The following is a 13943-nucleotide window of genomic DNA, read 5'->3' on the forward strand; positions in this document are numbered from 1 at the left end:
CACACACACACAGTTTTGTAGGAATGACACAGCCCCTCTGAAAATGTCTTGGCCAAATATGCCATCGCTTGTCAAGTCCAAAGAGGTTTAAAGACAGACACTGTGCTAATTCTTCCAAGCAGCTTGTCTTCCCACAGCTGAGTGCATGCTTGTGTGGAAGTGCTAGCTAATTTACTGGGTGGAGAGACACGCAGACAGACAGACAGAGAGACACGAGAGAGACTGGCAGTGACGCTGTGTGATGGGACCGGACCGGATGACAGGCCGGCGGTCGGCTCTGCTGGTCAAGTCGTCTTTCTCTGTCTGTTGTCACGGCTGATTGGCAGTAGCCCAAAGGTGAGATGGGGTGAGCAGGGCAGAACATCTATTTAATTAATTAGCCCTCCAACGAGCAGCGTGTTGACTCATAATGTCATATGTGAGACGGCATGTACAATCATTTGAGTTTGAGGAGGAGAGACTTCACTCACTCATCTGCACAGCTCTGCGTGTTAATCTACATATTGCTAAGAGATTAATAGTGAAGTTATCATTGGATACAAATTAATACAAGCAACCACTTGTTCTATTTCTGCCTCTTACACACAGTTACAACAGCCAGAATATTAATTTTACATCAGACAGTTGTATCTCATTTTGATCATTACCGGATCAACTTGTTGGAGGATCCCGGTTCCAAAATGTGCTCATGGGCCCATGGGTGCATTATAAGACAATGGGCCTCTAGGCACAGACATGTCAACTCTCAGACACCTGCCACCTCTCCTACATAGGAGCAAGACACACAGACTTTACAGTTGTTTAGCCTCTTTGTTGTTGTTTGCATCTCTCTGTAGTCATCACACATCACGTTATTTCTGTGTCTGTTTGAGGTCATTTTGAGTCTCTTTATGGTTGCTTTGGGTCGTTTTGTGGTCTCTTTGTGTCTCTGTGGTTGTTCTGGTTCCTGCAACTAATTTTGAACCATTTGAAGCGTTTTGACCAAAAATAAATTGGTTCAGAATCTGAAAAGTTAGCTCCCAGCTGTAACCAAAAATTAGCAGGTTTTTCTTAACCTGAAGTGCGAGCTGTGACGACATCACTGGGCTTGCCACACTCTATAGGTGGGAAAAAGAGGATGGAGAAGTTGACTACAGAGACGTTAAGAGAGTAATCATTGGTTAAAAAAATATCATGCAGTGATCTTATTTACCGTTTTTCCATACTTTTGGATTTAAACAGATATCTGTAGTAACAGAACAAAAGTTTGCAGGTAGGCTAATCAATGCGATCCGCCATCTTGCTATTACTGGTAACTTATGTAGTGCACTATACAATGCTCTGTGTTTATGGCGCATCCTTGATTACGATGATTCTGATCAAAACTGGTGGAAACGCGGGCTGGTTCGCTGGATGGCACCAAGGTTGCGGCAGTCCTGAAAGGACCCAGTTCAAGAACCAGACCTAATGTCGTCAGAAAGGTGTAATCCATCCATGGTTGGGCCTAACTGTAACAAACAGGTGGCTTACAGTGAGTTTAGAGAGATGAAAATGAAAGGTGTGCACTGTCAAACCAATAGATGAGCTAAACATGGCTAAAAAGCTCTTTAGAGTTGTTGATAACACTCTGTGGGGTTTGATGCCATAAGCCACATCTCTCACATTATAGATGTTTTGAATTTAAGGCAAGTTTATTTAGAAAGCAAATTTCAGCAGCAGGGCAGCTCAAAGCACTTTACATACAGAGTGCCAGAAGAAACACATTACAAAAGGACATTTAAATACAATTAAAAACAGTCATTAAAGAGCTAAAAGAATACAAAATTAAAACAAGCTATAAATAGAATAAAACAGGTATAAAACACAAGAATAAAAGTTACAGTGCAGAACGGGAAACAGTCTTGAATTAAAAGAACAGCGACCTGCAGCAGATTTTATAAGTAAACCCCTCAAACTTGCAGTTCCAAAAACCAAGTGACATGCAGTGAATCTGCAGCTTTTTAGGGCCCCGGGACAGTTTCCAGTTATGCCTGACTTGTAATGCAACTTTAATCTTGATGATACTATGTCCATACTTTCCACAGGAGTGACCAGCTGAATGTAGGCGACTACATCAAGTCAGTGAATGGCATCAACCTGTCAAAGCTTCGCCACGATGAGATCATCAGCCTGCTGAAGAACATCGGGGAGCGAGTTGTGCTGGAGGTGGAGTACGAGCTGCCCCTATTCGGTAGGTGAAGTTCAGCTTGAATATTGAGCCTGTTAGTGCAACACATGCTCAGACGTTTAGAGAAAGTGCTCAAATGCACAAAGGTAGGAAATGGATTAATAAAAAGGCTGATTAGTGAAGGCTGCAGACCAAAAGAAAGGCCTGGCTTATGATTGCTAGGGCTAAAGTTTGGTGAAAAGGTAAAATCTTCCAAAACACTGTACTTTTGTAGCATTAACATATCAAGTTCAAGTTCGACTTTATTGTCTTGTGTATTAAAAATACAGTGAAATGCTTGTGCTCAGTGGGACTCTCTGCCGTACACAAAGGGCACACATCCCCAGACAACAAGAAAGGAACACTACACACAATATACAGTACATGCAATATACAGCAACAACGTGCAATGCGCTTGGATGCGTCAACTGTTCAGCAACCTGACTGCCTGAGGGAAGAAGCTGTTACTGAGACAGATGGTGTGTGATCTGATGCTCCGGTAATGTTTTTTAGATGGAAGGAGCAAGAAGAGAGCATGAGTGGAGCAGCAGGTGTCCTTAAAGGGAAAGTTCACCTCAAAATCAAAAATAAATATTTTTCCTCTTACCTACAGAGCTATTTTTGGGGTGACCTGTCTCTTTAATGATGCTTTGGGCTGTCCCTTTTGCAGCAAATGTTGCTAAGTTTTGGTCATTCTGTGCCAATTAGTTTTTTCCTGCTACCACGTATTTGTGCTGCAGATCAGAATAACCTAGACATCTATAAATGCTCAGCCAAAATTAGCCCCGATTTAACTTCAACATCTAGACATCTTTTGACCTGCAAATCACCAGATCAATACTTACTGGGTTTCTTCGATCGAGGCACTGGCCTCAGAAACAGTTGGTCCCCGGGCGCTGCGCTGTGGCTGCTCACTGCTCTGAAATCATTAGCACGGGTCAAATACAGAGAATTAATTTCCCCACTGAGATTAATTAAACATATTTCCACAATGCTTTGTTCATTCTCAAGATTCAGCACTTATACACTCAGATGACATTATAATCAAACTTTGGTGAACGCCTTCCACATTGCTAACACTGCTCTAGTAAATCATAGCATTAATTTCCTGAGTCTGTCCTTTGCTGTCTGCTCTTAGTCCAGAACCCCACAGGAGTCTTAACCAAAACCATAGAGGTGTGTTTACACAAGGAGGGAAACAGCTTCGGGTTCGTCATGAGAGGTAGGTGGACCGGATGTTTTTGTGCTAATCCATCAGTAAAAATAATAAGCTGTTTGCACTGATTTATGTTGTGTGTTTTGTTTGTTTTTAGGAGGCTTCCACGAGGACTGGCGCAGGTCTCGTCCTCTGGTGGTTACATACGTCAGGCCTGGAGGTCCTGCTGACAGGTGAGGACGTGGCTAGATGAGTTAGTGTTTGTGTGTATACATGTGGAGCTATATACGAGTCTCGATCATGCATGAATGAGCCTATTCAAATGATTGTATGTGTGCGTGCATGCATGTTTCTATATGTTTATATTTAGATGTATGGACTAATGGAAGTGTTTTACTAAAACAGCAATGAAACTATTTATGCGCAGCCATATGGGATTAGATGATTGAGAATTGTGCTTTAGATCCACAACATCTCTATGCACATTATGTCTTTACGCTCAGGCCGGCGCTTGAATTGTGGCTGTGACACATATAAAACATCTTCAAAACAGAAAGGGCAGCGCTCATCCTGAGGCTAATGCAACATTTTACTTTTCCCTACGAAAACCAAGTGCACCAGAACACTGGAGCAAACATAATTCACCATCAAAGACTTTACAGCAGCTTATCTCTTTTATCCTTCATCTCACCTGGGAGGGAACACTCATGTGGAACTGTTTAATGATTTACTGTGACTGGTGCTTAAACGCTTGTATGAGCATCTCGAGCCGGTCGCCCGTGTTTTATTATTTTGCCTCCTTTCTCCTCCCGCGTTTCTCCAGAGAGGGCACTTTGAAGGCCGGAGACCGAGTATTGAGCGTCGACGGGATGCCTTTAAACAGAGAGAAGCACGCCGACGCTTTGACCATGCTGATGCAGAGCGGCCAGGAAGCTCTGTTCCTGATTGAGTATGACGTCTCTGTCATGGGTGAGCACACACACACAGGGAATATGTGGAGGCATGGTAGGGCAGCGTTGCTCTGAGGGTAAATAATGTGGCCGTTCGGCAGCGTGGATGTGAGTGAGTGTCGGTGCTGGAGACGCCACCAGGGGAGTCACACTGGCCCAAGAGCACACATTGAACAGGGAAAGGGTAGATGGGTAATAGTCAGTGTTTTATTATAGTGTGTGGATCTCTCTTCACTCCTGAATCATGGCAGGTTCAATCTTAATCTATTTAAAAAATGAATATTACTCATCTGTATCAGAGGAGCTTTTACTGCAGGTGAATTATTGATGAAATATAACACAGTGAATGGTACAAATGGTGTTGTGAAAAGGAATAAACACAGATCAGTCTGACTGTAAGTGTACAGAGCAAATCAAATCTTTTTTATGTAAAAAAAAAATATATATATCCCCACCATTGGGTCAAAGAGTAGTAAAATATGCCACTGAAGACAGGAATTCACTACAGATTATAACCCCCGTTTGGTCATGGTGACTAATTCTCTCACAAGATCACAAACTGCTCTGTGCAAAATAGGGCAGGTCACCAAGGACATTTGACACACATTATCTCTCTGTATGTGGGAGTTTAGGATCCAAACCTCCTGCCTCCAGACTAAACCAGTCAGAGGGTTCACAAATTATAAGGAACATTTTAGAAAATGGGAGAAATTAAAACACGATTTCAGAGCGCAAACTACACCACGGCCTTCGAGGTAGCTCACTTTATTTTCAGAAACATTCATAGCTGAGAGCATGTTGGCCTGCCTGCTCTCTGTCAACACATCTGATCTCTAATACTCAGTTAATGACCACATCAAACCTCCACACGGGCATATAGCGTGCATGCCGGTATCTTTATTAAAGTGAATTAGTGATGAATCACTCTCATGCATGAAGCATACATCAATAATAGCCTGATTTCACATATGACCCATGATAATGAGGATACAGAGGAATAAAGATGCACAGCAAAAGTAGCATGTTCTTAGTATGTTAGAGACCCTCCAAAATTTTACAAATCATGTCTTCAGGTGGCGGCAAGGTGGGGCAGTCAGGACTGTCGCTTCACAGCAGGAGGGCTCTGGGTTTGAACCTGCCGGCTTCTATGTGGAGTTTGCATGCAAGTGCATCATACTGGAGGTTTAAGTGGGACTGATTACAAAGGGCCCCATTGGGAGGGGAGTCCTTGAAAAGCCTGGAATGAATAGTTTGGTTTAATCTGCAAATTTTGTACTTATTATAGTGCCTTAACTGAGTGAAAATTGGCTGTATAAAGTGGTTAAAAGACTAAACTTTGTATGAAAATTATGGAAGCTCTCTGAGGCTCCTCTCACCTCTCAAAGACGCAGAATGGTTTAGTCCACCTCTGCACCAGGATTCATCTGTAAACTCAGCCAGAGCAGAGTGAGTGACTCCTTATGCTGCTGGAGCACTAACGTACACTGTTTTGTCTTTCTCTGGGAAAGGGAAATCCGAATTCCCAAAAAAGAGAAGATTGAAAGAAAGAAAGGAAAACTGACCTTCAAAAAAAATTCAAAAGGTGAATATGAGAGACAGATCAAGAGAGGATGGGCGGGAGGGGCCCACAGAGAACACATATTCATTGGGTCCAAACTTTGGTGCTACACCCCAGTGTCAGCATGTTTTTTCTCCGGGTGCTCTAGCTTCCTCCTAAAGTCAAAAGACATGCAAGTTAGGTTAGTCGTTGACTCCAAATTGCCCGTATGTGAGTTTGAATGGTTGTCTGTCTCTATGTGTCAGACCTGTGATAGTCTGGTGACCTGTCCAGGGTATACTCTGCTTCTCTTCCAATGTCAGCTGTGACCCTGGACCCTGAATAGGATAAGCAGTTACAGATAAAGAATGGATGTTTTCATGGGCGCTCATGTCTTATTAAGAGGAGCCAAGCCCCCCCTAGCTCACCTGTAGTTCGCACCCTGCATTCATTCTTCAGTTTAAGTCAGTTAAAGTTTTTCTCCATTGCTGTGAACACTGTTACTGCTCCTAAAATATTCACTGAAATCATTTTAGAAAATTGTACCTGTTAATGTATTATTATGTACTGCATTTTAACTAGACGATGTGCTTGCTCATTTGTGGTGTGTGACAGTTGTATTTGTCTGTTTGTGTTTATTGTTGCAACAATGTTTATGCTGCTGTGTTGGCCAGGAACCTCTTTTAATCTCATTGAGACTTTTATCTGGTTAAATAAAGTACAAGCTTTATTTCTCCCGCTAAAGACCTTCCCTGCTGCACTCAAAATGGTATGTCCGTTTGTCATTACGTCAGAACAATTAAATGTTTAAGGAGCTGTGCCAAAGGGCAATAAGTTGTATTTCTTTTTGTCATTTCTCATTGAGATTTGCCTACAATAACCCAGTATCCTCTACAGCCAACTGAATAAACTCATGTTATACAAACACCAGTTACACCAGTGTAGTGTTCACAGCTTTGCACCCCTCTGGTGTTCCCCCACTCACAGTGAAGATCATTTTTGTAAAAAATAATATTAAACAGAAATGATTAAAATAAAAACACAGTATAAGCAAATGTCCCAGTAGAATAAAAATCCTATGAATTAGGGACCATTTAGAGAAAACATGTTTTCTCTTTTACTGTTAAATGTTATTTCTGGCATGTTGCAGCCCTCCCCAACATGTCTCTGCTGTGATGTCCTCAAAGGCAGCATGTCGTCTCTCTGCTCCTCTGTGTCCACCTCCTCCTCTGACAACACTTCCAGTATATTTTACATCCCATTGTCCCTCTCTGATGTTTATCAAGACCATATTCAGTAACTGTGATACCTACATGAAAAACATTTTGTCCACCTGTGGTGTAAGTGAACTAAATCCAAACCTGTTATCAGTTTTTGTGGCGTTATGAAAAGATTAATGCCAAATTAATTGGAAAATGTGCAGTATTTTGCGTGTGAGAATTTATACAGTGAACAGAGTAATACAAACTATTTGAAAAACAGTGTAATCCACTTTGGTCTTCAAGGCAAAGTCACTGCATCAGCAGGTCAGGAAATCCGTGTAATGTAAATCTGATGACAGTGTGCTCATATTTTGGGGGGTCTGTTCATCATCGGTTAAGACTGTAAAAGAGACACATATTAACATGTTGTGTTTGTGGCTGTAGCTGCATCCAGTAATCTTACAGGCCTCTCTCATATCTGTGTGTATGATCTGTTTCAGAGGCAGTGCAGCAAGCCTCGGGCCCTCTGCTGGTGGAGATAGTGAAAGGTCCCTCCACCAGCCTCGGGATCAGCCTCACCACAACAATATACAGGAGCAAACAAGTTATTATTATTGACAAGATAAAGCCAGCCAGCGTGGTGGAAAGGTGGGACTTACATCTTGCAGTATACTGCTTTACACACAATTTGTTGTAAAACGAAAGGTTTCCTGACACAGTTGTTCTCACTGTCTCAGGTGTGGAGCGCTGCACGCAGGTGACATCCTTCTGTCTATAGACGGGACCAGCGCAGAGCACTGCTCTCTGATGGAGGCCACGCAGCTACTTGCCAGCACTTCTGATGTTGTTAAACTGGAGATTCTCCCGGCCAGTCAGAGCAGACTCCCCGTCAGGCCGCAAGATGCAGGTATGTCCAGGAAGTGACACAGAAAACACAGCAAATCTGTTGCAACAGAAAAAGGCATCCGATAGATATGACAATCAGCAGTGAAAGAGGGAGTGATACGTGTGATTCTTTTGAATTTATAAATATATTGTTTAGCCTGTCAAATGTCTGAAATGGTGGAAAATGCCCAATACAAGTCTCCAGAGCCCACAAACAAATGTACAAGGCAATGCAAAATATTCACTGAGGACAACGCTGACTAATGGACTAATCATTTCAGCACCACACCATTTAAATATTTTGTGTACATTGTGGAGAATATACAGGCTGGAGTCACCATACGTATTGTGACTTCTCTCGACTCCACCTACAGCTGTAAAGAGCCTGGCTGCCTCTCAGCTGCCTTCTCCCATGCACTGTGAATCAGCGTGTGTGTGTGTGTGTGTGTGTGTACGCTGCCAGCCACAACCCCTCTGCCTTTAGGCACACACTCTTATGCATACCGACAAGCCACTCTCTCTCTCTCTCTCTCACACACACACACATACTCACAAACACTGTAAACACTTTCTCTGTCAGAGATCATGTTCGTGCCATGTTCTGCAGACTTATTTCTGGGTCAGCAGCTGCAGGGACTCCTTAACATGTGAGCATGGAAAGAATCATACAGCATGACAAAGGAAATAAGATGTAGTTTAGTCTTCTCTGCGGGTCACTGGGTGCTTTCTTCTACAGTTTCTTCTTTTTCCCCTGATCCAGTCTTCACTTTTATTTACCAAACTTCTATCTGACTTTTATCCTTGTGTACTTATTTTGTTTTGATCAGTGTCTTATATTTACACAGGCTTAAAGAGACAGTCCACCCCAAAATCAAAATGCATATTTTTCCTCTTAACTGTAGTGCTGTTAACCAGTCTAGATTGTTTTGGTGTGAGTTGCTGTGTGTCAGAGATATCGGCCGCAGAGATGTCTGCCTTCCTTTGAATATAATAGAACTAGATGGCACTCAGCTTGTGGTGCTCATACCTCAAAATAGTGCATTTGAAAAATTCAACAGCAATGTCTCTTTACTGAAATCAAGATCTGGTTACTCTGATAATTCATGGATCTTGTTGTGAGCAGTTTCATTGAAGAACTAATGTTTTCAAATATGTTGACTTATCAATACATGTCAGTTCTATTTTAAATGGTTTCAATACTCATTTTTGTTGGTATCAATTCTATCAATAGTAGTTTCTCGCTCTCTCTTCTCCCTAACAGTGGGTTGACACACACACCGCTGCAGTTCCCCCATAGCCCCACCTCCTCTCTCGCACTCAAAGTGCTTTTTTTCCTCGTCATTCATCTCATTCACTTTGGTTGCATATAGGATTTTGCGGCACAGTTTTGTTTTGCTTTTTTCTAGCACTTATTGTCTTTTGAATGTGTGCACTACCACAAGACGAATATCGTTTTCAATAATGTAAAAACGTTTTAATTATTGTTACTGTTTACCAGTAGTGAGTACAGTCCTAACCAGTAAAGGAAAGGTTATTGTTGTCATGTTTCATTTATCATTAAATATAAATCTTAGATTGTGTGCTTTAATGTCAAACGTATGGTGTTGAGAATGGTATTGAATGTTGATATTTTTCAAGATATTGTATTGAAGTTAGATTCCAGTATTGTGACAACACTAGAAGGAACTATTTTCTGTCTACTGACCTGCACCAAGTGTATCTCTTGGCAGAAGGAAGCATGCATCTACTCATGGATGAGAGGCTTGTGCTCGTGAGATGTAACATTAGCTAGCTCAGTAGTGCTAGGTGAGCTAGCAGTAGACGCATGCTTACTTCTGCACGGTTATACGGTTGGTGGTTGTAGTTTGGTAGAAAGAAAATAGTTCCTACATGAAACTGCTCACAACAAGGTCTGTGGATTATCTTGAGTAACCGGGTCATGATTTCTGGAAAGAGACATTGCTGTAGAGTCTTTCAAATATATTATTTGGTGCACTGAGGACAATGTAGACTGAGAATAAATAGCACTACAGGTAAGAGAAAAAATGTCTGTTTTTGATTTTTGGGGTGAACTCTCCCTTTAAATCCTCTGATGAGCGCTTACAAATGAATACTTGAACTTCATGGCTCCTGCTGACCACTGAACAGTCTCAATACAACATGCAGCACAGTCATCACTTCTCTATCAAATGACAGGCATGTATCTTCTGAAATTTCAATTCAATAATGATTCACTTCCTGAATAAGGCATCATGGCGTGATGATAAAACGATATTTTCACAGCTTCTTTCCCCCCAGGATAAGCCATGATTATAAGATGCAATTTGTCTAATCTCCTCTGGGGATTTAATAAGACTGATATGGCCACTGAGAGATTAGAAGTTAATGTTTCTTTCCAGCGGCGTTGATCGAAAACACCATTTCTTGGAGAGCTTCCCCTAGGTGAGCTTAACATAAGCCGTCAGAGCTGAAGCTTCACAGGTTTGATTGAGTCCGATAGACACTGGTTCTCCGGAAAGGGCTGGGGGTTCTCCCGCTTGTATTCTGATTACATATGAGTTGGATTTAACCAGGTTCCCTGAACATGGCAAACGTCCCAGGCTCTACTGCAGTCATCCATGTTTCCAGCAAATCCTCCATCCGTGTGAGCAAGTTGTTAGAGATTAGACCCCTGCAAATGAAGCAGCGCGGATTACTGTCACATGTAACGCTCTGTGACAATTTTAGCTGCATGAATATGTAAAGGACAGTTAATTATTGAGGTGTGTGTCATACAGGAGGTCAGTTGTTTCCCTTTGAATGCTTCACAGATACGCTTTGACTGAATGTACTGTTTATACAGGCTTAAAGTGCCTTTCAGAATTAACAACGATCCGTGCTCTCTTTTTCATTCAAAGTGGGGAAGTCAACAGAATTGCTAAATAAAAACCACATGAATACAAATCACACAGGATTAAATTGAACATGTTAAGATCAAGCTGTCTGCCAATGAGGTGCAGACTCCCTGCATCATCAGCAATCAAGCTTTCAGCTGGGCCCAATCAAGTTCAAGCCACATGTCTGCTAACAGCCAGTATCACAACATCACCATGCCCAGCGGTCAACTGACTCAGAGTCTTTCTGCACCGCGTTCTTTTGAAAATGAAATTATAAAAATGATCTCCAGTTTGCACTTAGCGTTTTGGAACCTTGCTAGTAAAAGTAAGATTTTTTTTTTTTTAGCCCATTCAGCCAGTTCAGCTCTGTGTGTCTAACTGATTCTCAGATGCTCATCAAAATACATTAAACCACAGGGTTTAATCTAGTGTACCATGACGAAAACATCAAATATCAATTACCCTGCTCTGAATTATTACCTCCAGGCACTGCGTCGCGTGGTGCAAATTTAGACATGGGAATGAAAGCATGATTTCATGGGTAAAATTTAGAAACGTGCACAACAGAGGAGTGGATCTGGTTTACTTAATGGATCTGTTTGCCTCCATGTTGCTGCAGTAAAAGTGCAGAAGAGCAACCATCATCACTGGGACCAAAGCAGCAACTACTGCCATCCCCCACATGCCAGCCACAGCAAGACATGGAGCAGCCCAAGCCACCCACACAACCAGCAGGACCACTGCAAATGTAAGTTATCACTTGTGACAGCACTGCTGCTGGCAAGACACCATAGCAGGAGCCTTTTCTTCACCGCGTTTGTTAAATCTTTTCCAAGAGGTTTACTCCAACACTGTTACCACAGTTCTTTCTTTTGTTGCATGTTCACATGAGCGTGTGCTGCTGCTGCTGTGGACGTGAATGAAATATGGTTTTAATCCGACTGTACCAGCCCTTTGATACGTTTAGTGCTATGTCTCCTTTCAGCTCTGGTGAGTGGTGGCTTCTCCCCTTCCTCCACAGCCACCTCAGGCTTCAGCAGCCAGGGGAGCAACACGCTGCCCTGCCCCATCCCTTCGATCGCACCCACCAGCCCCCGCAGCTCCACGGGCAAGAGGAGGAACAGGAAGAAGGACCACAAAAGCTCATGTATGACCAACTGTCTACTCTTTCCTTTTCTTTAAACCACATTAAAGGGTCAGTTCAACTAAATTAAACACATTGTTTTACCCACAGCATTTTTTTCAATGAGGGTCGGCTAAATATCAGAACCACCTCTCTGTATTTTCTGCAGGACTGTAGTGTCAGGCTTTTAGCTCGATGCACCTAATAATAAACTGGCAAATGGGTGTATGTTGATAAGATTTTTGTCTCCAGCTTAATACAGTGGAGGTGAAAGGGATTGTTTGTGATGTTCACAGAATTGAACATGTCTCTGCAGACATCTCCGCCATCCAAACACCTTTTTATTACTTTTTGGCAGTTTGATATGAGGGGTTTGTTTGCAAAAGCAGATATCTACGTTTTCATTTATCACTGCAGGGAATATCATTCAAACTTGGGTTGGTTTACTCATTTTAGGAATGGCCTTTATTTGATTTTGCAAACATACAGACTTGTGGGTGTATATATCTAATATCTATATATATGGACAGAAGTGACCATTCCCGTCAGGATAGAAATGTTTCATCATAGCATAAAGGCGATCAGTCAGAACAACTTTGTATTGATTTGCAGCGAACCTTCCCTTTAAGGCAGGGGTCTGCAGCCTTTACTGTCAAACGAGCTAATTTTGGCCAAAAGAAGAAGAAAAAGAAAATGCCTGGAGCCCCCAAAAACATATATGAGCCTCATAATGAAGGTAACACAGCCTATTAAATCTAAATTAGCCAACAGGTCTAAATGAGCATTCACTAATATGTTGAAGTGGACTTTTTTATGATTATTTGGTTCTTTTATTTTGCAATTTTGGTTGTGAAAGCAGATTAACCTCTCTACCCACTATTGAATTCTCAATTCTTTTAACCTTTTTTGGATTTAGAATTCATAACTAGGGAGACTCAAGAACAACCATTGGTATTGAGGTTTGGCAAAATATAGAGGAAAAGGCACCAGGTCATCGACTGACGAAGCACATTTTAGTTGTTGAAATGTTAAAATGTTTTTTATTCCGTGTATAGGCTACACACCTTTACAGTTGGAGAATTTAAGAAACCCTTTCGGCCTACAACAATGATGAATAAAAAGTAATACCTCCCATATAATTTCAAAGGTAGCCATAAAGAGCCACATATGGCTCCAGAGCTATGCCAGCAAAATGCCCCCTACAGCATAACAGAGCTGCAATAAATGTAGTGATTGTTAAATGAAGATAATCCACAGACTTCACCATCCCTGTCTTCACTGTCTGCAGTTTTTATAGAGAATATTTGTTCAGTACAAAGAAGTTTCTTTAAAAAATAACAATCATAACCACTCAACTCTAAATAACCTGCAAAACGAATCACATTCACGTCACATTAGACCTTTAAATCGGCACAGTTTGATGCTAAACTTCCAGTTTCTTTTACCAATAACCGGTGACTTCCTCTTTTCTTATTGAACTGTAGCTCAGAAGGATCTTTGTGTCTTAATGTCAGTCTGGTTGAACCATTGTAAAGCTTTGTTCATGTACAAAACAATCCCTTCATACAAAGTAACATTATTGGTACAAAGGACTTTCTACAACATGAAAGACCATTCAGAAGTATAGAGAAGCGCTCCCATACATCTGACTGCACCCAGTCAAGCTTTTGTAGCAGGCAGTTCCAAACTTTTGAATGGCAGTGTATGTTTGTTTTTTTGTGGTTGAGTTGTTGTTTTTTTTAGGTGAACTGAACCTTTAAACATGTTTCGCAGCTTTGTTAAAACACCTTTAGCTCCTGTTTCACCCTCTCAGTGTGTGAACAGACTTGACTGATCACTGACGTAAACATGACTGACGTAATCTCTGACTCATTGCCTTTCCATCCCCATGTCATCTCTGTGGGTGCACGTCTCTTCCCTTTATCCTTCTCCATTTTTTTGTCTCCCACAATCCCTCTCTTGCTCCATTCATCTGCCACTTCTCCACTAATATCTCTCTCTGATGTGTCCCCTCCCTCCCCCCGTCCCT

The 13943-nt window shown here is 41.8% G+C and overlaps 1 protein-coding gene across 3 annotated transcripts in view; it reads left to right on the plus strand.

The window, feature by feature from the left end:
* The window catches only part of LOC126402752 (glutamate receptor-interacting protein 2-like), a 44450-nt gene that overhangs the window by 10507 nt on the left and 20000 nt on the right, over positions 1 to 13943 (plus strand). For all 3 annotated transcript variants that reach the window (XM_050064985.1, XM_050064986.1, XM_050064987.1), the window contains exons 4-11: positions 2064 to 2209; positions 3324 to 3407; positions 3499 to 3574; positions 4165 to 4310; positions 7531 to 7678; positions 7768 to 7937; positions 11411 to 11539; positions 11777 to 11938. In XM_050064985.1, coding sequence (XP_049920942.1) covers positions 2064 to 2209; positions 3324 to 3407; positions 3499 to 3574; positions 4165 to 4310; positions 7531 to 7678; positions 7768 to 7937; positions 11411 to 11539; positions 11777 to 11938 — 1061 coding nt within the window. The remainder of the gene's footprint in view (positions 1 to 2063; positions 2210 to 3323; positions 3408 to 3498; positions 3575 to 4164; positions 4311 to 7530; positions 7679 to 7767; positions 7938 to 11410; positions 11540 to 11776; positions 11939 to 13943) is intronic.

Source organism: Epinephelus moara, chromosome 16 (assembly GCF_006386435.1).
Source record: "Epinephelus moara isolate mb chromosome 16, YSFRI_EMoa_1.0, whole genome shotgun sequence".
NCBI classification, from domain to species: Eukaryota; Metazoa; Chordata; class Actinopteri; order Perciformes; family Serranidae; genus Epinephelus; species Epinephelus moara.